Source organism: Mus musculus, chromosome 18 (genome assembly GCF_000001635.26).
Source record: "Mus musculus strain C57BL/6J chromosome 18, GRCm38.p6 C57BL/6J".
NCBI lineage: Eukaryota > Metazoa > Chordata > Mammalia > Rodentia > Muridae > Mus > Mus musculus.
Genome location: NC_000084.6, coordinates 65,919,416 through 65,944,528, shown reverse-complemented (window position 1 = coordinate 65,944,528; position 25,113 = coordinate 65,919,416). Strand labels below are relative to the sequence as shown.

At 47.9% G+C, this 25,113-nt stretch overlaps 1 protein-coding gene across 1 annotated transcript; it reads left to right on the top strand.

Moving 5' to 3' along the window:
• Positions 1-5,439: 5,439 nt before the first annotated feature.
• Rax (retina and anterior neural fold homeobox) lies at positions 5,440-9,890 on the top strand. The gene is made up of 3 exons (NM_013833.2): positions 5,440-6,003; positions 6,256-6,509; positions 9,040-9,890. Exons 1-3 carry the CDS (start codon positions 5,715-5,717, stop codon positions 9,523-9,525), a joined length of 1,029 nt encoding a protein of 342 aa, NP_038861.2. The 5' UTR covers positions 5,440-5,714; the 3' UTR covers positions 9,526-9,890.
• Positions 9,891-25,113: the final 15,223 nt, after the last annotated feature.

Below are 25,113 nucleotides of genomic sequence, written 5' to 3'. Positions count from 1 at the left end.
GATCCAGCCCCAATTAAATGTTTTCCTTTATAAGAGTTGCTGTGGTCATGATGTCTCTTCACAGCAATAGAAGCCCTATCTAAGACACTGTCGGATGCTGTGAGCTCCTGATTTGATGATATTTTGCTGTCTTCTGCCTGTCTCTATCTACTACCCAATGTTTGTTCTTCTGCTTACTGTATATTTAGCAAACTCACTGATCTGAACCGGGAAGCACACACCTATTACAGTGAATGATCTGGGCTTGTCATATAATATATGATAGAACACAGAGATACCTCTAACTTATGAATCTGAAATGTGAAAAATTTGTAAAACCTGAAACTTTCTGACTGCCAACATGAGGTCACAAGTGACAAATTTCAATCAATACATTGGCACACTTAAACTACTCTGTCACCTTCGTGATTATGTATATAAAAACTCATGAATTTCCTGATGAGACTTGGGTCTTGTCTCGTTATCTCGTTATGTATATGCAACTTTTCTGGACTGAAAAAAAAAGGATCCAAAATTTAAAATATTCCTGTTTTAAACATTTCGATGAGGTTACTCAACCCCAGCGGAGAACTCGTGACACTAGAAGCAACTATTTGGAAATATTTTAGGTGCTTAAAAATATATTGTCACACCCTACTGAGAGTGATGCTGAGTCCTAGATACAGGGACAATTCACTAAACTTCTTGAGACATAGTCTTGGAAAATTAAGTGGAGTACTTTATTATTTCAAATTGGATCTGCCATCATTTAAAATGCCTAGAACTTGTAGATCGCCCACCACACCTTCCTCACTCTCAGATTTCTCTAAGGTGAGTATTTCCATGTTCCTTGACTCCCAATTTTCTTGCTTTATCTTCTTGTCTCGGTTACTTTTCCATCACTGTGATAAAACACCATGGCCAAGGCGACTTCTAATTGGAGGCATTTATTCAGGCACCCACCACCACTGAAACAGCTCCTCCAACAAGGCCACATGGCCTAACCCTTCCCAAATGCTCCCACTAACTGGGGACCAAGTGTTCATGTATGTGAGCCTGTGGGGGGGGAGGGTTCATTCTAATTCAGACCATTAATTTCACTTCTTGGTCATATCACCATGCAAAAACGCAGTTAGAGCAACTTCAAAAGTCCCCATAGTCGTGTGCAGTTTTAACATTGTTCAAAAGTCCAAAGTCTCTTCTGAGAGTTAAGGCAGCCTAGTAATTGTGACCCTTGTAAAAACAAAAGGCAAATCATATATTTCCGGTATGTACATAATGACACAGAATGTGTGTTATCAATCTAAAAGGGAGGAATGGGGAGATAGTGAGGAAACGCTGACTCAAAGCAAGACTGAAATCCAGCAGAGTAAACTGCCTAGCCTGTGGCTCTGTGTCTCCTGTCAAAGGGTTTAGCTCACTCTACCCTTCCAGTTTTGCTACTCGTAAGATACATTCCTCTAGGACTGGTTCCACTTCCGGAGTGCAGCTCATGTCAAACGTGTTGGGGACTCCAGCACAACCCAGGCTTCACTTTCAACAGATCCACACAACAGCGCCTCGGGCCTCTTGCCCTGGGCAGATCCTGCATTCAGAGCCTGCTTTGATACACATTTCCCAGCCTCGGTGTCTCTCCTTAACCACAGAGGAAGATTCCGCAACCCCTTTTATCGTATATCCTTCATGACTCTAAAGTAGTAACTGTTGTTGCCAGGTTTCATTGAACCTTCTGAAACCTCAAAGCAGGGATCCAGTGACACACCTCCTCCAACAAAGCCACGCCTCCCTTTTAAAACAACTTGGGCCAATTGGGGCCAAGTACTCAAACGTATTATATAAGTCTATAGAAGGCCACTCCCATCCAAACTATTATACTACTAGTTTTCTCAGCCACCACAGGACCACAATCCCCGCCCCGCCCCCGCCCCCGCCCCCGCCCAGCCCCCCCGCCCCCCAGGAAGGTAGTGCACATGAGTCCTAGACTCACAGTTGAATAAGACTCCTGAGTTCAGGTTTTTATCCCGTCTGGAGTAAAGTCTGTGACATTGAACAACTGACACTCTCTGTGACTTTGCTTCCTTCCTTGTAAAGTGATTTTTTTTTTTTTTCGGAGACAGGGTTTCTCTGTATAGCCCTGGCTGTCCTGGCACTCATTTTGTAGACCAGGCTGGCCTCGAACTCAGAAATCTGCCTGCCTCTGCCTCCCGAGTGCTGGGATTAAAGGCGTGTGCCACCACACCCGGCTTAAAGTGATCTTTTTAAAAAATGTCTACTCAATAGGGTTATTGTCGGGACTAAGTTAATCCATGTAAAGTACTCCAAAGAATAAGGCATATGTCCCTTGTAATATTTAGTATTCAACAAACAATAACTCTCATCATATATACTTTAGATCCTCAATTGAATTTGTTACCCTCCCCCCCCCCCCCGTATGTATGTGTGTGTATTTAATGACAGCCTAAGTTCTATGTTGCTTTGGTTAAAGCTAGAATGAAGTGACTTTCCCTGAACATGTATTAATGAGAAAAGGTGTTCCCTGAATAGTGTATGGCAGAGGTTGGAATGTTCTATACATCTACTAAAGAGCTAATCTACATGCAGGTGATTGGTTGAGTCGGCTTTACACATGCTATGTGATAGAACAAAACAAAACAGAAACATACACACACACACAAAACAACCTCAGACACACAACAGTGCTGAGAGAGAAAGTTAAATGGACTTGAGTCTCTGGTGACCTTTTCCCTGTTCCAGGCTAGAGAAGCCTGATTGCAGACGCCCATCTCTCTGGAGAGTGCGGTGGCTGAAGCAGTGCATGCTGGATACTTCCAGAAAGTGGATCCTATCCTGAATAAGACCCACTTGGCACCGGCCCCACCACACATGCCTCCCTGCAACATCTACCAGTGCTGGTCTGTCTCTGAACACCGTTAAGATGAATACAGCAGCGGTGTGGCCCGAGGTCAGCCACAGGTTGGAGCTGGGAAGAGAGAGCTTTCTCTGATCCACCCAATGAATCAATGAATTAAACAAAGGGGAGTTCAGAAGCCAGGCTCCCCACTTTTGCTAAAGCAGAGCTGTTTATGACCTAGCTTAACCGCTGAAAAAAACACGAGCTCCAGCTAGGAGAATTAGGGACATGTCTGTCCATTCATTTTCTCTAATCAAGTTCTTGGGAAATACACATGTAGATTAGCTCCTAACAATGGCCCCCAGCTGACTGCTTGGAGTACCCTCCACTGTGCCCACAATGGTCCTGACTGGCTCTTTATGTTCTACACAAAGGCAGGCTCCAGCCCTCCGGCTTCATCAGGGCTGTTGAAGTCCTTCCTGCCTTTCTCCTGAGACTCCAATAAACAGTAAATAAAAGCTCACCTCACCTGGAGCTGTGTGTAGAGCCGGGCAGTACCATCAGGTATTAACTTGGGAAAGAGAGGGGAGGAGCTTGTGGGCAGCTTAGAGGATGGGGACACTTTGCTGTTTCCACTGCAGAGATAGGTTTATTGGGGGGGGGGTCAGAAAATGCATTTTTTTGCAGAAGAGAAACAACACATACCAATGAATTATTTTGGCAGCCGACCTCTGCCTCAGCACCACAGTCACCTGCTCTACCTAGCCAGCTGGGAAGACCCTCTGGGTTGACGCTAGGCCATTTGCCTCAGCTTGAGGAGCCTCTCCCCCAAGGTTCCAGTCCCACAGGACTGGCTGCTCAAAGGCCATTGGGATCTCATTTCTTCCTGAACTAAATGGCCCCCCTGCATACACTCCCCCCCCCCCAGCCTCAGAGATGCAGGATTCAGGGGCTCTGGCAAAGGATCAAAGATGGGCCACAAGCCAGGAGACACTTTGATTCAATTAAAAACTTCACCCTGCAGTAATAACCACAAGCTCGATGCAGCCTGAGACTATGGGAAGCGGAGTTCTAGTCCTGCCCCTCCCTTCATTGGCTGTCTCATAGCAAAGCATCATTTTTTTTCTTCCAGTAAGACCTGCCCTGTTCCCTCATGGGATGTCTAGGATCCCGTAGAAGGAAAAAGGTACAGGGTTTGAAAACTCTAAAGGGTTATTCATTTTCATTAAATTAGCTTACTTTTGTGTTTTTGTATTGCAGTTTATTTTAACAGGTGCTGGGGGTTAAACGTTTCTAGGCAAGTGCTTCACCCTGAATGGCACCTTCAACCCTAACAGGTTCTTCTTCAAACGCAAACTTCCCGAGCTAAGCCAGACTTCAGTTTCAACCCACTGTCAACTAATCCTCATTATATATTCATTTGTCATTCCTCACAGCCTGGCACATCAACTCCTCAAAGCCACTACGTGGGTTCTGTGTGACTTGTGTGACCTCGTTCAAGATAGTGTTGGCCCTGTAGAAGGAACAACAACAACAAAAAAGAATTAATGAGAAAGAAGTCTGTCTTGGTGGAGATCTGAGAAAAGCAGAATTGGGGAACGCAGAACCCCAGCTCCTCAGGGGGCGTCTGCAATAGCCTTCTCAGACTAACACTTCAGTGAGGCTGGGCATCACCCAGACTCTGGACTCTAACCATCAGCTTTGAGGGGTGCAGTGCTCACAGTTGCTAAGAGCGATGAGGCTGCTATGGGTCTTCTTTCTGCTGAGCCTTTGAGTCACTCTGGGTCAAGCAAGCCTCAAGGGGCCCCCAAGGGGGAAGAAACTCAAGCGGATTAAGGCGCTAACTCTCAGGGATGCGCTAGGACCTTCTCCTCTGGAGAAGGTCTCCACCCACCAGTTTTGGGTCGTCTGCATGGCCTGTGGAAGTGAGAAGCGGCCAGAGTTGTTCATCTCTGTAATTTGGTTAAGGATCCTGACCCTTAAAGATAGTTCATGAGAGGAAATATCGCGTGTCTTCTCCGAGTCCTGGGAACTCTCACATTTGAGGTCATTCGGTCTGTGGGTACAGACTGTCTCAGCACCATTTCTGAGGGTACAGAGAGAAGTAAAAACGGACACAGACAAAGGAAGCCTGAAGTCTAGGACGGCAAAGCACAGAAGCGTAGGTGTAGAAATGAGGGGAAGATTAAGGGAAGATTCAAACAGGAAGGCCTGTGAACAATCGCCCAGGGTTATCCGCAAAGTCTACAGCCGATCTTGGAGCTTCCAAGTGCCTGAAGATGGTCCGGAGTGTAAAGCTTTGGGAGATGGTAGGCAAGAGAGGGGCAGGTGAACACAGGAAGGGGTGAAGTGAACCCTGGGAGGTCTCTCCCAGGGAGGTTCGGACTGGGGTGGAGAGGTGCCTCCTCCTGTCAAACCTCCCACTCCTGGTACCTGGAAAATGTGGAGTTGAAATAGATCAGATGAAGGGGCTTTCAGGGAGCAGGCCTGGGTGACAGGGAGCAGGACCCTAGGCTGAGAGGGGAAAGACCGGCCCTCTATAGGGGGAGGGACAGAGAGAAAGGGCTGGGCCTGGAGAGAGGGTGGAGTCCCAGACTAGAGCGCTGCGGGCCTTTAGCACCAAAGCTCCAGTTACCCTGAGGCTAAACTTGCAGCTCCAGCAGCGGGTCCGTTAATCGCTGGCCCAGCGCTTGCCCACCTCCTGAGCCGTTGCCCAAGCCGGTTGCCCGCCGAGTTTAGCTTTGGACAGACCGATCCACCGAGTTTAGCTTTGGACCGACCCATCCATTTGCTCACGTTCTAGAAGTGCACACTTGAGGGGGTGGAGGAGGAGAAGGGAACCGGGCATCGAGCTCCAGTTTGCAAAGTGCACTCCCTCCTCTCCATGCACCTGCCGGGCTGCGCGCCAGCCATGGCGGACGGGAGCTTCTCGCTCGCTGGCCACCTGCTCCGCAGCCCGGGCGGGAGCACGTCGCGTTTGCACAGCATCGAAGCCATCCTGGGCTTTACCAAGGAAGACGGCATCCTAGACACCTTTCCTGCAGAGAGGAGCTCCAGGAGCTCGAAAGAGCGGGATCCCAGGCTGGGCGCGCAGCCTGCCTGCCCCAAGGCGCCAGCCGGAGGCTCCGAGTCTTCCCCACCAGCAGCCCCGGGATTCGTCCCGGAGTACGAAGGTGAGTGCTCAGCAAGGCTGCAAAGTCCCTGGGGTGCTCTGCAAGACCGGAGCTTCTCCTCCTTTACCTTTAGGTCGTTGGTTTGGGGTTTGCCCGACTTGAGGTTAGAGAAATTCTAGTGACCCCACATAGGTCCCCATCGCGGACCTCCTTAGACCAGCTCAGGCGGCACCGGGTCGCCTAGGGCCGTAGAGAGGTCGCTTCGCCTCCGCCAAGAGTGTCACTGACGGCTTGGAGCTTCGCTGCCCCCAGCTACTAGGCCCTGCTACCCCAAGGAGCAAGGAGAAGCACGTCCGAGCCCAGGACTCTCGGTTGGGCCAGCAGCAGGCGACTCGAAGCTGTCGGAGGAGGAACCTCCCAAGAAGAAGCATCGACGCAACCGCACGACGTTCACCACTTACCAACTGCACGAGCTGGAGCGCGCCTTCGAGAAGTCCCACTACCCCGACGTGTACAGCCGCGAAGAGCTGGCCGGCAAGGTTAACCTACCCGAGGTTCGGGTCCAGGTAAGTAAGCTCTTGGATTGACCGACAGGAACCTGGGGCGGGGGCAAGGCGGAACAGCAATTATTTAGTGCGTTATTTCCATGGTTCCGTTGCCCTAGCCCAGAGCCCAGGAGTATCTTCGAGATTTTCTCCCCATGAACTACCCTTTGAACGGTCTTGTTCAGTAAGGTGTCCCCTGTGGGGCAGGGGCCTCCCGACTTTAAACTGAAAGGACTTGGAAATAGCTTGGGAGATGAAGAGGTTGACAGCTCACTAGATGCAGTCGAAAAGGAGTTGCGGGGGTGTTGAACGCAAAGGGAATGGAAAACTTGAAAGTAGCGGCGCACGAGGGTCGGGTTGGGGGGTGGGAGTAGGGTTACTGGACTGAGGCCCTAGCTGCCACCAGTGTCACCAACTGCGCACGTTGTTCAAAACGGAAAAACTCTCTTCCCTTGTAAGCCGCCGGTTAAAACTTCAGATGGATTCTAGAAACTGACTTTTTCTTCCTTTTACGTGAACCTTTCCTTTTTATCGTGAGGGAGTTTTTGCTTTAATTAAAGCTGAATTTCTTTAATCCCCAATCATTAAAATATTTGCTAGTCATCTGTGAAAAATCTGGGAGGGCTTCCAAGCTGAGAGTTTACAGGGGCCTGAGAGGGAGACGGTGAGAGCGAATTCAATGCATCTGAGAATGGAACTAACCCAGGTTTGTTTGTTTTTTGTTTGGTTTGTTTTGTTTGGTTTGTTTGTTTTTGTTTTGTTTTGTTTTTTGGATTTCCAGGCAGTAGGGATACTCGGGGTTTTGGGCATTTATATAGCAGTGTCTTTAGAGTAAAGAGAGATAAGCTCCTGTCCGTTGTCTTTCTGAGTAGTTGGGTTAAAAGTAAGACATGAACAACATGCCTCCCTGGTGTGGTTTGGAATTAACTACCAAACAAACCTGGTTTCTCCTAGTTCTGGACTGTAAATCTAGGGATTTTCATTAAAAGTTGGAAATTTCAGCACCTCCTGTCCAGAGACAGGAGCGGGAAAGAAGACAGAGAAAAAGCTGTGTGTTTGCTTCCCGGTGTCCTACAGACAGCAGCAGCACAGCTTCGCACCAAGCTTGCCTGTCCCAAGGTTTCCCTTGTCCACTAACGTAGGGGATTCCTAAGGGCAGGGTCTGTGGCTTTCCTGTGACTGGGACATAGCTCCTTTCCCACATAACTGGATCATCAGATGGTGTGCCAGGAGGGTCTCCTACAAGATTAAGGACAGCAGGAGAGGGTAGGTAGCCAGCTCTCCCCGTCTTCAGCCCTAAGGCCCTTAAAAATGGACCCAGGGTAGGAGAATCTTTTTCTCTCCACTCTCAGCGAATTTCTAATATTCCCTGGTGGCTGGAGCCTTGTGTGGAGACACTTCTATTTTCTGTTCCTTCCTAAGTCAAGGGCCACGCATGCTTGGCCCTTCTCTACTGCAATACTGGGTTTTAACCTCCTCAGCTCTCCTCTTTATACTAAACTCGCTTTCCCCATTGCTCCATGCAGTTACTTTTCCTTCATAAATACAACCCTGAGGATACCAGTTTGCCCTAAAGTTCTTTCACAGTCTCCACTAAAAGAAACTGAAACTGTTTTGTGGGTGAGGAAGTTGTCAGGAAAGTGTCTTTCCTCATGCTCTGATCAATTTAGTAGTAAAGTCTCCAGTGCAAGAAGCCATCATGTCCTTGGGAGGAGGAATGTTTCCATGTGTGGAAAAAGGAAAAAGGAAAAAGGGAAAGAAAGAAAAGGAAATCCCTTATACACATCCTACGAGGGGAAATGACAAAACTCTACAATATAAAAATAAACATAATAATCCACTTGAACAATTGTAATCTCGGAACTTATAGGAAGTAACATATAGGAACCCCAGAAATATTAAACAGGTACCAATTAAATAAAGCCGAGAAATTATCAGAGAAGCGACTGAATACACACAAGGCCAAAGAAACCTGCTGGACACAGCAGCGTTTTAACGTGTGAGCCGCGGGTATGAGGTGTACCGGTGTTTATGATAATAGAGAAAGGGGGGCAGATAAAACAGAGAGTCGCTGAAGCAGCAACTGAGAGCTACACCACACAGAGCCACAGCAAGCTCAGGATCTAAACTGTCGGGAGGGGCGGCCAACCAAAGGGTCCTGGAAACCGGCCTTTAAAGTCCAGTGGTCTAACCGCAGAGTTAAATTCACTGTTCTCTTTCCTCTGAGGGTCTGCCCTTGTTAAGGGAGGAATACTGCCACAACCAAGGGTTAAAGATACAGGACATGGGGGATGCTTTGGAGGAGTGGGACGTGGCAAAGAAAGGCCTGTGGGTCAGAGAGGATAGCGACAAAAAGAATTTTCTGTTTTAAAAGAAAGAATTGGAGAAAACGGGGAAGAGACCGAGGGAATAAAGGAACTTCTGAAACCTTCTAGCAGTCCCGGGATTATTTGTCAGGAGGAGAGGGAGGGTCAGTCTGGGCCTGCCTACAGTGGGGACTTCACTCCACCCATCGCCTTAGCCTGAAGGCGTCTGCGCCTTTTTCTGACAGGTATGGTTCCAGAACCGACGGGCTAAGTGGAGGCGCCAGGAGAAACTGGAAGTGTCGTCCATGAAGCTGCAGGATTCTCCCCTCCTCTCCTTCAGCCGCTCCCCGCCTTCCTCGGCACTGGCCCCGCTGGGAACCGGCCCGGGCAGCGGGAGCGGACCTCCGGGGAGCGCCCTGCCGCTGGAGCCGTGGCTTGGGCCACCGCTGCCCGGAGGAGGCGCCACAGCGCTGCAGAGCCTGCCGGGATTCGGGCCGCCGGGGCAGGGTCTCCCGGCCAGCTACACGCCACCACCGCCCTTCCTGAACTCCGCGCCCCTGGGTCCAGGTCTGCAGCAGCTCGGGCCACCGCCCGCGTACCCCTGCGCGCCGGCATTCGGGGACAAGTTCTCGCTGGAAGAGGCGTACCCGCGCAACAGCAGCATCGCCGCTCTGCGCCTGAAGGCCAAAGAGCACATCCAGGCCATCGGAAAGCCCTGGCAAGCCCTCTAGAGGCGCTGCGGAGTTGCTGCGAGCCCTGTGTGCACCCAGCCCAGCCTGGTGGCCGAACTTTTCTTTGCTAGCCCTGCTGCAAGCCGCCAGCCAGCCTTGGGCGGGACACTCGCGCCTACTCTTCGAAAGAGGCCAAACGGAAATTCAGCCTCGCTGTCAGAGGGACAAACTGCGGGTCCCGCTGTCCACACCGCTCCTAGCTGCTCCCATAAGCATCAGCGCCTATCATCGGGAAGGACCAAGGATCTTGACCTGGGATGTTCCGGACGGCAGGAATGGGGAGTGAGAAAAATAGGTTGAAGAAACTTTGTAAAGTTAGTTTAAAGTATTTTGGAGGAAAATTAAAGATTTGTTTGTTGCCCGGCTAAGCGTGCTCATCGACTACAGCGTGAGGGGTAAGGTCTGGGAAAGGATGATGTTATTTTGGACCTGGTGGGTCTGGGAATGCTGAGTGCTGCACTGGGATTGTCCTGAGAGACTCTTTCTTCTGACTCCCTAATTTTATGCATCCCTCAAGCGTGAGTTCTGCTAACAGCTCCCAGGATGCTGGGTAGGAGGAGTCAGGAATTTATCTGTGGCGCTAGAAAGGTGGGGCTCCCCTATGCTGGCATATTTTAAATATTAGGTTTGGTGGGGGCCACTGTGGAGCAGGAAAGGAATGCCCCTGTCTCAGCCAGCCGCAGCTGCTCCCAAGGTCTCACTAAGTCCAGAGGGGAGGGGAGTTCAGATTCCCTCCTGGACAGCCACTACATTGCCCCTTGACCTATGGTCTCCCTTTCAGTGCTGGCCTTGATGGCAAAGGGACCTTGCAGCTTGGAGGCTCAGTTTCCATCATCTGCTGTCCTGGGGTCCTTAGCATATTGTGGGGCTCTCCGGTTTTCTTCCCTCTTCTAAATGGACCCTACCTCATCAGGAGATGTGAAAGGTAAACTGGATCTCTGTGCAGATTACCTTTACAAGAACAGGGCAAAGATGGCTACTGCTCTGTCTCAGCTCTATTCCTAGAATGCTCTTGATTGCAGAAACCTACTCCCAGTTAACTACTTGGAGGCAGAGGAGTGTAATCCAGCCCTTGTCCTGTAGGCCCTGAGAGCTCTGACAGGCATAGCCACGGCCAGGGCCTCCAGACATACACACTAAGTATTCTAGAGAGAAATTAAGTCGCTGTCTCAAGATGTAGAGAATAACTTCTCCATTTCCTTACTAGGATGTCACTGGGGGAAATGGAGTGTGCCAAGTGATTATCTCTAAGCAAGGGGGGGGGGAGATTTATAGATTGTGTGTCAGTTTCTGTCAGTTTGATCTGTCTTCTTCCCAGTGGCCAGGTTTTAAATTTTATTTATGATTGTGTGTGTGTGTGTGTGTGTGTGTGTGTGTGTGTGTGCGCGCGTGTGTGTGTGCACGTGCGCGCGCGCGCGCACACACACACACACACACACACACACACTCTCAGGTACATTCATGCTGTCACCATGTATGTGTGTTCAAAGGACCTCCTTGTGGGATCCAGGCACTGACCTAGATCAATAGACCTTCCTGTTAGCACCTCTACCCGCTGAGACATCTCTCAGGCCTAGGTCATAAATTTAATAAGAATTCATTCTCAGGATATTTAGCTTCACTAGTCCAAGCTGAAAGTACTTGCTAAGCCCTCCTGCTTACCCCACTCCTGGGCGCCTGGAACCTTGCCCTCCCTCCCTTTGCGTGAGTGTCTGCTGTTTCTGGTATGTTGTTCCCGCACCCTTCCAGCCCAGCCACAGGGAACCCAGCAGGGCTTACTCAAGGGTTTTCCAGCCCAGCCACAGGGAACCCAGCAGGGCTTACTCAAGGGTTCTTGGCTGTGCACTGAGATCACCATAGGCCTAGTCCAGCTGCTTATTTCAGCTCCAACGCTCACAGACTGTTGTGTGGCTTGCTGAAACTATTAGTTTAATCAGTGTCACTTATAGGTATGGGAAATATATAGAAATTTGTGCCCTTAAAGAGAGAATTTTCAGGGGTTGGGAGATGGCTCAGAGGTTAAAAGCACTTCTTCCAGAGGACCTGGGTTCAACTCCCACACCCACACGGCCATCTGCAACTCCAGTCCCAGGGGATCCCACGCTCTCTCCCGACACCAGATATGCATGGTGCACAGACATACACAGAGGCAAAGACACTCATTCACATAAAATAAATAGTAAAGAATTCTTCTCTCAGCTGCTGTTAACTGTCTATAAACCTGCCCCTCCCCTCGTGTGGACTCTCCCACTTAGCAACCGTTAGCTGTATAAATCCTTAGGAAGGGGTCAGTCCAATGAGCCCTGCCCCTCCATGGCAGACAGATACTTCATGCAAGTGTCTTGCAGGTAATCATAGATGCTTCAAGAGGGCAGCTGCCATTCCTGCTGTGCCCAGAGGACAGCTTACACACACACACACATACACACACACACACACACACACACACACACACACACAGTGTAAACTGGGACAATGTCTTTGTGTCTGACCCACTTATGAAATGGGGCCAACTGTGTCTTCCTGACAGGGTTATCATGACACTTGATGAAAGACAAATCTCTTGGAGGAATAGTACATGTGCGTGCATGCATATGTGTGCGTGTGCATGTATATGAGTATGCATATGTGCATATGCATGTATGTGCATGTGTTTATACTTGTATGTACATGTGTGTGTGCTTATGCTTGTGTGTGTGTGTGTGTGTGTGTGTGTGTGTGTGTTGTAGGGATTGAAGCTACAGACAGGTGCTTTACTATGGAGCAATTGAAGCCCACCTGATGATAAGGTTATTTTCCAAAGACTTCTCTCTGAAATATGGGTGTATTGGACTTTGTTAGTCCCCGAGAAATCACATAAGAGAACATTCATTCTCCTGGGAAACTAGTAGCTCAGGAAGAGGTGGTTGTACAGAAACATAAATGAAGATGAATGGAGAAAACAACCCGAGGTCCTTGGTTCCCCTTATTTCAGTTCCTATGAAGAGCTCATTGGCCATGTTAGAAACACAGATCCTGAAGGGTAGATGCTAGCCTCATCTGGCCAAAGGTCTTCAGATCCCGAGGTCCAAAGAGCAGTGGTAAACCAGAGTCACCCTAGTTTAGCGACTGGGATTCTGAGCTGTGTTCCCATTCAGTACTAAACATATCTTCTTGAGTTTCTGACCCTTGGTATCTAATCATATCCATCTAGATCTGATCCTGGGATGATGAGTGACCGGGTCTTGAAAAAGTGTGGTTGTGTTAGAGGGTCTAGGCTTCAGCCAGAGGTTGGCAGCCAAAGTGAGAGCATCCTCCATTTTGAACATTTATTTAATAGTTGCAGAAGTGGAAAACCTCAAACTGCAAGTCCTTCCCTCCATCCCAGTTCATCTAGAATCTGGCAAGGGGAGGGAGGGAACATCAACCTCCCTTCCTAGATGTGTCATTGCAAGTCCCCAGAAACTTCCAGAGCCCAGCTTCAAATGAGCACACCTCTCCTGTGAGCAGTGCAGAATGGCCATCAGAATGACCACTAGGCTGCAGACCCTAGAGCTCCCGGGCTCCTGCCTTGGGTGGCAATGCCCCCATCCTCGGAGCCCCCTCCCTCTGAGCCTGACTTCACTCCTCACCTCTTCTAGACCACTTCTCTGGCTCTGTTCTGAGTACTCCATCCCCAAGCAGACTCTTAGGCTATGCATGGAGCCCCACATCCCCAGGGGTGGGAGAGAGAGACTAGCAGTGGAGATGGTATTAATTAAAAGCTCACAGTGACTGTCTGCTTAGCTAGTGTACTAACCAGCCTGGGAAAGGCGAAGCTCTGGTGTGCTCTGTAGCTAATGTTGCCCTTTCACTGGGGACCCGTTCTTAAAAGTCTGGGCTCAGCTTGTCAATTGTACAGTAGTGGGTAGAATTAATGGCTCATTAGTGATTAATTCCCTAACCAGGGCTTAATTGCTTGCTGCAAAAACATATTTCCTAAAACTGGGTTAAATCTAGGAGATGCTTGGCTATGGAAGCCCTCATTCAATTACCTTAAGCAGAACAGCTTCTCTCTCTCTCTCTCTCTCTCTCTCTCTCTCTCTCTCTCTCTCTCTCTTCCTCTCTCTTTCTTTCTTTTATTTTTTTACTAAATATTTTATATGTTAAATTGTTAATTTTAAACAATACACAGTTTGCCTCAGAGAATTCTATCAGTGTTGCAGAAAGAGTTTAAGAAGTGATTATTGGTGGCACCAGGGTGGCATGGGTGCAGGAGAGTGGGCCCACTCATTGCCAGCCGCCATTGGGGCTCTCTATGGCTCATGGAGAACAGCTTCTTTCCTCCTCCTCTCTCTCTCTCTCTCTCTCTCTCTCTCTCTCTTTCTTCCTTCTTTCTTTGCTTCCTTCCTTCCTTCCTTCATTTCTTCCTTCCTTCCATCCTTTCTTCCTTCCACCTGTCTGTCTATCTGTCTCTTTTTCAGCATAGATCCCTGAGTTTTGACTTGACGTGGGGGGGGGGGTGTCCATTTTTATTCTTCTCTTATACTATATATCCCAACTACAGTTCCCCTCTGTCCCCTCCCCATTTCTCCTGTCCCCTAGACCCACTGCTCCTCCGGCTCCTTTCAGAAGAGTGGAGACCTCCCAGTGGTGTCAGTCAAACAAGGCTTAACAAGATGGGATAACACATCAAAGCTGGATGAGGAAGCCCAATATGAGGAAAAGGGTCAGAGACAGCTCCACACCCACTGTTAGGAGACCAATAAAAACCCCAAGCTAAACAACCACAGTGCGTATGCAGAGGACCTGTTGCAGGTTCACACAGGCACCGTGGTTGCTGCTTCAGGTCTCTGTGAGCCTCTATGAGCTCTGCTTAGTTGATTCTGTGGGTCATGTTCCTCTGGGTGTTCTGGACTCTTCTGGCTCTTACAATGTTTCCTCCCCTTCTTCTGCAGGGTTTCCCAAGCTCCACCTACTGTTTGGCTGTGGGTCTCTGGATCTGCTCCCATCAGCAGCTGGAGGAAGCCACTCTGATGATAACTGGGCTAGGCACCTACAAGTATAGCAGTGTATCATTAGGGATCATTCTGTTGACTTTTGTTGTTGTTGTTGTTGTTGTTTTGGTTGTTTTGTTTCGTTTGCTTGGTCAAACCTGTTTGGTTCTATTTTACATGTGTAGCCCTGGCTGTCCTCAAAATCTTGCTCCTCCTACCTCCACCACTTTTAGCAACTCCTGTGAAGGTGCACCACTACAACCAGCTGCAAGACAGTTTCTTAACGACAGGTACACTGGTGGCCCTCAAGCCTGAGGGACACAAATGATCTGCAATCGGGTCCTGGCAGCAACATCATGGCTTGTGTGACCTTAAGCAAGACATTTCTATGTTATTTAACTGCTCAGTGTATAAGCATCTCTCTTAGTTGTGACTACTATGGAGTTGTAAAATGCAGGTCATTTAAGACCAGCTCCCCCCTGCTTGGCACATGTTAGAGGATCTGCTCACGTCAGTAGGCACTGAATGAACTGTGCAGCGTGCTCCCCACACAAAGGAGCTTGAGAGAGATTTTTTCCCAATTTTAACCATTAACAAGATTCTAAGGTCTCAATTCTTAATCTAATTATTTTTATTGGCAGGGATTGTTGTTTTATTTTTTACTACCTCCTCGTTTTATACAAGCTGGAGACAAACACCCATCCCTACAGACTCCGCCCTCCTCTGTTTCTATGTCCATAGACTAACTGGACACTTTGTGTCAAGTTTTCTCTGCATCTCTACCTGACTTCTCAGCCACACACCTACACTCCAGCCTGTTCCATGGCACAGAAACATCTCCTGCCTCTTTCCCATCACATGTGACCAACTGTTTTGGTAGAGGAGTCACTTTAAGACATGGCTCTGACAAGCTAGGCATGACAAGCTAAGGATGGGCTCTTCTCTCTGCAGTCTGCAGTCTGTGGCTCTGCTGGAGGTGTGATGCAGGGGCGGGAGCAGCCATCTTGGTCCCTGTCATGAAGCCATGCATTGTGGGTGCTCAGCAACAACATGAAGAGGACTCCCATCCCTGACACTGCTGTGCCAGAATAGCTGGATTCCAACCTGCACTCTCTAGTTTGCTCTGAACGTCTTGGGTCACTATCAGCCAAAATTAAATCCATCCATTTACTCCTTCAACTCCACCTCCAGTTAGTTACTTAGCCTTAGTGACTTAGAAAAAACTGAAATTTACTGTACATGGAGAGATATCTTAAATTGATCCATACCTGTGTTTCCAATTTCTATTGGTTTCCTAGCTCAGGGCTTTGTCACCTATTGTCACACTGCTTGGTGTCCCATAGCAGACAGTGTTTCTGTCCCATTTAACACAGTGCGCACTTCTTCATTGAGTTATTTATGAGCACTCATTAGACCCGCTCCTCCCCTCCCCTCCCCTCCCCTCCCATTCTCTCCTTTCCTTCTAGCCTCTAGCTCCCCCATCTGGCTAAGCTATGCACAGCAGTCATGTGGATCAACTTGTTCCTTATTGTAGTCAGAATGAGATATTCCCAATTCCTCTGCAAATAAATACAGTCTGTCAGTGCAATGGGACAGACAGACAGACAGACAGACAGACAGACAGACACACACACACACACACACACACACACACACACCAGAAAGGGGGGAAGTGGAGGGGGGATTTACAGGAGACAGTTCCAGGGTGGTGAAAGAGGGGGTAGTGGATATGAGGGTGACTAAAATATATTATATATGCATGTGAAAATGTCAAAAAACAAAAGAGAAATTAAAACAAGTTCTTCTGGCCCATGGGCCTAAGCAGAGTCCCAGAGCACAGCCTGTTTGGTTTCTGTGACTCCCATCACACCCATCCCTCTGGGCTTCCCTGGCAATGCCCACTGAACTTCCCCTCCTAACTCTAGCAATGCCAGGGTCCTCTGGAGGTCCTCAAATGACCATGTGGTTTTTTTCCACTTAGAACTTGAGAACGACTCTGAGTTCAACAAGGTTGCATGATACAAGGTCAGTGTGCAGAAGTCAGCTGAATTTTCTCTGTATTTCCAATGGGCAAATCCAATACAGAAATGAAGGGGAGAGTTCTGTCAATAACACCATCCCAAGAAGCATAAAAGACTTAGCAAGAAACTAACAAAGAGCAAAATGTACCCTCTCAAAACCTAAGAACATCAGTGACAGAAGAATTCAATAAACAGGAAACAGGAAGTGAGTGTGCAGGGATCACAGGGAAGGCGGTAGTCTCATCTCCACATGGAGAGCCAGCCTGGGCTGGGACAGAGCCCCAGATGTACCAGCCAACAAGCCACCCCTGAGTTAACTGTACACGTGGGATTCCAGGAACCCTTTCCAGAAATTACCCTGGAAAGGAACACAGGACTTACACTTCCTGACTTAGAAACTTACTATGAAACAGTCATGGTGCTGAGTGAGTCCAGGGATGGAAATCTAGATCAAGGGCTGGCAACAGGGCTCAGCAGGCTAAGGCGCTTGCCTCCAAGCCTATGATCTGAGTTTGATCCCCAGGACACACAAGGTGGAAGGAGAGAACATAGCACCACAAGTTGTCCTCTGATCTCCACATGCATGCACACACATACATAACATACAAGAAATAATAACATAGCATAATATGATGAAAGAAATGTAATCAAGCAACCAGAGTCAGGGACAGAGAATTCATCTAGAGCTGATTTTTGACAAGAACCCAAGTTTATTCAATGAGGAAAATAATATTTTCACCAAATCACCCTGAGGCAGTATTGCAAGCAGGAGAATGGAGTTGGACCCCTGCCTCACACTGTATTTTCTGGTTTCTGTTGCTGAACACATGAGATCAGCAATTCGGAAAGGAAACAGGATTATTGGGACCACACCTTTGGAGGTTCCTACCCATCATCAGCTGTACTCAGTAATATTGAAGCACAAATTGAGGCTGAGGAGTGAAGAACACTGGACTGCACCATTCCCTTACAGAGTGTCTTAGTCAGAGCTTCTATTCCTGCACGAACATCATGACCAAGAAGCAAGTTGGGGAGGAAAGGGTTTATTCAGCTTACACTTCCATACTGCTGTTCATCACCAAAAGAACTCAGAACTGGAACTCGAGCAGGTCAGGAAGCAGGAGCTGATGCAGAGGCCATGGAGGGATGTTCCTTACTGGCTTGCTTCTCCTGGCTTGCTCAGTTAGAGCCACAGACACAGGCTTTGGAAAAACATCCTAACAGCCTATCAAATGATTAAACACGGAGTTATCATGTGGCCCAGTTAGTCTCAGATAGTCCAGGAAGATGAGAAGTGGACATGTTCACCCTGACATCTGCCTGTGCTTGTGATAAATCAAAGAGAGGAACGGTCTGAATGATCATCACTGGATGAATCTGTGAACAAATTGTAGTATGCCCATGTAGTGAAATATGTTGCCACAAAAGAACGAATTTCTAAGCTTTCCTTGGAGTGGATATTGAAACCACTGTGCTTAGCTAAAACATCAGTCACAAAGGGTCATGATGATATACGTGATGACTAATATGAAGTCCAGCATAGACAGACGTATAGAGGAAGAAAATAAACACGTGGTTACTCAGTGTGGGGAACACAGGGATTTGGAGACCCAGGGAGAGTGGGAGATTAAAGAATTTATTCTTGAAGTAGTGAAAAGGTCCAAGGTTTGACTGTGGGCAGGGGAGCCTGTGTCTGTGGCTCTAAATATATACTTAGAACATTGGATAGAAGGGTTTGAACCGGTGCCATGCACAGTCTGTGGAAGCCATCTCAATAAAGCCTTCACACTTGGCCTCCATGTCTCGCCACCTCCACACCCTTCACGTGCTCACAGTGGAAAACTGCTTTGAGTGCATTTCCTGAGGTTCCCATTGCCCTCTGGGCCTGTGAGAGTCAACAAAGCAGTAAGGTTGCAGCTGACAGCCCAAGAAGAGTCTTTGTCTGCCCCTTCAAGCAGTGGCCATTTCTCTGCCTATCAGGTTCACCAGCATGGCTAGTCCTTCACAGCTCCATTGCCTTCTTAGCCACAGACACTCTGCTCGAAACAGCCTGACCTTCACCACTACCACCACCCCTGCCTCCCCCACCAAGGACAGAAAGTGCACAACGCATTTGTAGCCAATATTTTAGACTAGCCTTTAATAAAGGCCAGCTCCCTGGGGGGCAGGAAGGGGGGGACAACCCCTTCATCTGGCTAAAGATAGCCATTATCCTTTCCAGCCAGCGCTAGCCTCGGGGTGGAGTGAGGGTCCTGTGGGATCACCGGGCCCGAGTGACACCCCACTGATTCCTCACTAGCGCAGAGCCAGGCCTCCAGGAATGATATAACCTTGGACCTTTATTATACTGGCAGAATATGCCTCTTCAGTGTCTACTGTGGTGCGGTGCCCTCTGCTCCTGGGTCTCTGGGTTTATGGAGGCATGCTGGCCTCAGCCCATCACATGATACTTGCCCCCTTAAATAAACAGGTAGTGAGATTATCCACAGGAGACCTGCACAAGGTTAGACCAAATGACTAGCCATCATGGAGTGAGGACAGGCTCACAAATCCCTATCCAAGTTAAAGCCTGCTGGGGTGGGGGTCTTCACAAGCCGGGTGGGAGTGAGAGAGGGGGACATTTACAGGCAGTTAAAGGTTGTTACCAGGAAGGGCTCACGAGGCCCCGCCCCTCCCAGAATTTACAGACAGTGCCTGCTGGGAGGAGTTTCTTCAGTAAAGCAGCTGCTGCCAGTGCTTCTGTAAACAACGCTGTGAAACTCAGAGGTCACCTTGCCACAGCTGGGTGGAACGGGTAGTTTCTGTCGAATCTGAGTGGGGGTGGGGGTGGGGGTGGGGGGGGAAGAAGAGTAGACCTTTGTTCACATCTAAGAGGAAACTGTGCACAATAGGGTTTCCCTTCCCTGTCCGGTCTGTCCCCTCTCTTCCTTGAGTCTTGGGTAATAAGACTTTCAGAAAGTTTTTAACTTGCAACGTTCCGACAGGAGCTGCTGAGTATACATACAAGTTGTGGAACCATTCATGATCTCTGCCCCTAAATTTATTGCTCTTTGGTGCCAGTACACACTCTCGGATTCCTATCAGAGATGAGCGGGGCAGCAAAGAGAGCTTCTCCGTCGCCACCCCCACCCCCTCCCCTGGACCATAAGAAGATTCTGTCCACGGGGCTGCAGTTCAGTAACCTGTCGGAGGCTGCCCTCTAGTGGTCATCTTGAGAATGCATCTGCAGCAAGCGCTCAGAACCAGTTACTAGAACCTACCTGCTACCCAGGGATCACCTAGGACAAGAGAAATGGGGTCCCCAGCAGGGTTGGTGTCTTCCTCCTGAGACTCCCAACACTCTATAGCTTTGAACTTACCGTTGGAGAAACTAGTCTTACTCCCTACTCCGATACTCATCCAAGAGCTCCTATGCCTTCACCAGGGCCTGCTGCTCCAGAAGGAAATGGTTCTATGTTAAATTATTCAAGGAGGGAAGGACTTGACCTCTAACACTCACTAAGGAGATGGAATTTGCATTTGTAAATGACTGGCTGCCGGGGCCATTCATTCATTCATTCATTCATTGTGTTTAGGTGCAAGCTCATTCATTCATTCTTTTTGTCCAGATGCAAGCTCTTGACCATGGACTTCAGTTGCAAAATGAAGCCAGAAAATCAAAAGCAAGTTACCGGCTGCTTGGTTTAGCTGGGAGACTTGAATGTGAATATAGCATTGAAAAATATAAGTACTTAATTCCTAATAACTCGAACTAATACTGACAATGCTCGAGAGTCGTTGATCAACCTGATTGTAAATAACCCTTATGTAATGGCTCTGGCTAACCTCCTTCAGATTCATGGTCAGGATGGTTACCTGGTAACACTTAAGGCAACTCGTATTTTATTCAGGAGCATCTAACAGAGGATGCAGTTGTTAAAACAAATCAAACAACAGAGGACTTACCCGTTGCTTTAGACAGAATTTTTGATAAAAATTCTATCTCATTCGGCAGCCTGCCACTTAGTCCACCTGACGGTGCATTTTGTCATACAGAAGCTTTTCAGTTTTGCGAGGCTCCATTTATTATTTATAATTCTTAGTTCCTGTGCTATTGCTGTTGAAAAAAAAACCTTTTCCTGTGCTATCGAGTTCCCCACTTTCTCTTCTATCAGACTCAGTGTATCTGGTTTTGTGTTGAGGACTTTCATCTATGTGAAGTTGAGTTCTGTGCAGGGAGATAATAAGTATGGATCTATTTGCACTCTTCTGCATGCAGCCATGCAGTCTGACCAGCACCACTGATTAACAACGCTACCTCCTTAACAGTCTGCATCTCTATATGGTGTCCATAGGTGTGTGGACTCAAGCGTGGGTCTGTGTGGTTTGCTCTCTCACCAACATATTTGTTTTTATGGCAATATTATGTGGGTTTTTAAAAAATTACCTTTGTTCTTGCAATACAACGTGAGATTAGGGATAATGAACCCTCCAGTAGTTCTTCTGTTATTTGGGGTTGTTTTAGGTATCCTGGGCTTTCTGTTTTCATGTGAGGGTGAACATTGTCCTTTCGATACATGTGAAGGATTGTTTTGGAATTTTGATGAGGATTGCACTGAATCTGTAGCTCGCACTTGGTAGGATGGCCATTCCCACTATATTACGTCCTTAACCACGAGAGCTCTTTCCATCTTCTCTCCAATTTCGTTCTTCCAGTGTCTTACGGCTTTTATTATAGAAGTTTCCTATTTGCTTAGTTAGAGTTACCTCGAGATTTTTTTTTTCCTCAGTCCCTTTGAAAGGTATGGCTTTCTGATTTCTTTATCAATTCATTTGTTGTTTGTCTATAGGAAAGCTTTTGATTTTTTTTTTGTCTGTTAATTTTGTAATCCTGATATTTTGTTGAACGTGTTGGTCAGCTGTAGAATTTCCTGGTGAGTTTTTAGGGTCATTTATGTATACAATCAGATCCCGTGAAAATAAATCTGCTTTGACTTCTCCCTTTCCTCTTTGTATTCAGTGGCTCTCATTCAATTGTCTTATCACTCTAGCTAAGACTTCAAGTGCTTATTGAAAAGTGCTCTATGGAGAGAGTGGACAAGCTTGTCTTGTTCCTGATATTAATGGAATTGCTTGAAGTTTCTCTCTATTTACAGTTTCCAGGTGGAGAGCCTCTAAGTATTGAATGCTGACACAAAGGGATTTGAGACCAATTTTTAAGTCTGAGTTTAAAAACAAATAAATTCTACTTCAGGCAGAATGTTAGATATACAGGTAGGAAAAAAGTTAATAAATGATGGTCCAGAAAGGCCCAGCAAGGTCAGAGCACAGCACGTGAAGGTGTTACTTGGAGCAATGAACTTCCAGAAGCCCAGCTGCAGCTCAGGATAGAGTGCCCACCTAGCATGTACAGGGCCCTGGACTGTCCCTAGTGTCAAAAAGAACAAAGGGGGGTGGGGTGGGGGGTGGGGAGGAATGTGAGATGCAGGGAGGCTGCTCAGAAGCTATGCCAGAAGAAAAGTTCCACAAGGAGAAACTTCCCATGGAGTAGCAAATCTCAGAGAAGGCCTCTGAAGGTCTAGGGCTGTCTACAAAGTGCAAAACCCAGCAGACAGGAGAAAAACATAATGGTAAGAGCAGAATTCAATGGCACTCAGAACAGGAAAAAAACAGAGAAATGTAGTGTGTCTGTCCAAGCAACAGGTAAGCTCTCTTTGGTTTGACCTGCTTTAGCAACTGGACCCTATGACAGATGCCCCTGAACTAAAATTCAAATTGTCTTAAGTATTGCCAGGCAATCATCCTGACTATGAATCTGAAAGTTAGCCAGAGCCTTAAAATCAGGATTATTTATACTCAGGTTGAATCTGAGCATAAAGCTCTCGAAAGGAAAGCTCCGCGCTCCAGATTTCTGGGCGACTCAAAGGGAAGACAACAACCCTGATGAAGACCCGCGGTTTTCTTTCTTTAAAAACAATGGATGGCGATGCACTTGCCGCAGGTGAAGTTCCAAAGCTGACCACCAGAGGGAAACCTCGGCCAAGTTACTGCTTCTAGGTTCTGTAGTCTGTGAGAGAGAGAGAGAGAGAGAGAGAGAGAGAGAGAGAGAGAGAGAGAGAGAGAGACTCGCTTCCAATTAAAGCTCCTGGGAGAGTGGGCAGCCAGGAAGCGCTCTCTTCTGTTCCTGCTCATCTCTGACAGGGATCTGAGAGCATGTACTGTCACCAAAGAGCAGCAAAGCTAGGTGTAGGGACCAGGAAAGGCCTCACATTTCGAACCCAACTGTACTCAGCAGCTCAAGTAAGAATTTTGCAAGTTAAAACTTGAGCTTGGCGTAGATAGAATTCTTCCAACGTTCTGCAAGTCTTACTACCCAAAGCACAAGGAACAGAGAGGACGGGGCAGGGAAGGGAAGCCCTATTGTGCACGTTTTTTCACCTGTGTGAACAAAGATCTGCTCTCCGCGCCCAGGTTCGACAGAAACAAACCATTTCAAGGTGACCAATGAGTTTAACGGTGTTGTTGACAGAAAATGCTGTACAGAAACACTGGTGCCGCTGCAGCAATGACCACCAAATGTGTCACCCCAGTAAGCATTACCTATAAATTCTGGAAGGGGCGGGGCCTCGTGAGCCTTTCCTCCTAGCAACCTTTAACCGCCTATAAACGTCCCCCTCTCTCATCCCCACCACAGCAAACCTTAACTTGGACGGGGATTTGTGAGCCTCTCCTCACTCCTTGATGGTTAGTCAATTAGTTTAACCTTGTGCAGGTTAACCACACTTCCTGTTTATTTAAGGGGGCAAGCATCATGTGATGGGCTGAGGCCAGCATACCTCCATAAACCCAGAGACCCAGGAGCAGAGGGCACCGCACCACAGTAGACACTGAAGAGGCATATTCTGCCAGTTAAACCAGTATAATAAAGGTCCAAGGTTATCATTCCTGGAGGCCTGGCTCTGCGCTAGTGAGGAATCAGTGGGGTGTCACTCGGGCCCCGTGATCCCACAGGACCCTCACTCCACCCCGAGACTAGCGCTGGCTGGAAAGGATAATGGCTATCTTTAGCCAGATGAAGGGGCTGCCTCCCGTCCCCGCTCCCTAGGGAGCTGGCCTTTATTAAAGGCTAGTCTAAAATATTGGCTACAAATGCGTTGTGCACTTTCTGTCCTTGGTGGGGGAGGCAGGGGTGGTGGTAGTGGTGAAGGTCAGGCTGTTTCGAGCAGAGTGTCTGTGGCTAAGAAGGCAATGGTGCTGTGAAGGACTAGCCATGCTGGTGAACCTGGTAGGCAGAGAAATGGCCACTGCTTGAAGGGGCAGACAAAGACTCTTCTTGGGCTGTCAGCTGCAACCTTACTGCTTTGTTGACTCTCACAGGCCCAGAGGGCAATGGGAACCTCAGGAAATGCACTCAAAGCAGTTTTCCACTGTGAGCACGTGAAGGGTGTGGAGGCGGTGAGACACAGAGGCCAAGTGTGAAGGCTTTATTGAGATGGCTTCCACAGACTGTGCATGGCACCGGTTCAAACCCTTCTATCCAATGCTCTAAGTATATATTTAGAGCCACAGACACAGGCTCCCCTGCCCACAGTCAAACCTTGGACCTTTTCACTACTTCAAGAATAAATTCTTTAATCTCTCACCCTCCCTGTGTCTCCATGTCTCTGTGTTCCTCATACCCAGTGTCTTGGTTAGGGTTTTACTGCTGTGAACAGACACCATAGCAAAGGCAAGTCTTATAAAGGACAACATTTAATTGGGGCTGGCTTACAGGTTCAGAGGTTCAGTCCATTATCATCAAGGTGAGAAGGTGGCAGCTTTCCAGGCAGGCATGGAGTAGGAGGAACTGAGAGTTCTACATCTTCATCTGAAGACTGCTAGTAGAAGAATGACTTCCAGGCTGCTAGCATGAGTGTCTTAAAGCCCACACCCACAGTGGCACACCTACGTCAACATGGCCACACCCTTTAGTAGAGCTACTCCCTGGTCTGAGCACATACAAAACCATCACACCTAATAACCATGCATTTACTTTCTTCCTCTATCTGTGTGTCTAGTATTAATCATCCCATCACAATGGTCTTTCATGACAGCCTCTTTTGCTAAGCATAACGGTTTTAAGATCCACTCAGGACTGGAGAGATGGCTCAGTGGTTAAGAGCACTGTCTGCTCTCCCGGAGGTCCTGAGTTCAAATCCCATGACCACATGGTAGCTCACAGACATATGTAATAAGATCAGACGCCCTCTTCTGGTATGTCTGAAGACAGCTATAGTGAACTTACATATAATAAATAAATCTTTAGATAAACAAACAAACAAATAAATAAAATTAGCCTTTAAGAGCCCCTCACAGTAAAGCCTTACTGTCTCTGTAGCAGAATAATATTCCACTACATGGACATACCGCATTTTGTTCCCAGATCCATCCACTAATGAACATTTAGATTGCTCTTCTCTTTGAACTCTTCACAAATATGCTACACACACAGACAGATGTCAGGGTGAGCATTTACAACGTTCCTTTTCCTTGACTCTCTGAGGCTAACAGAATAACTGGGTCATCTTCCCATATGTAGTCCCTGTGTCGTCATCTGAGAAACTGCCAGGAAGTTTTCCAAAGTGGCTGCTGTG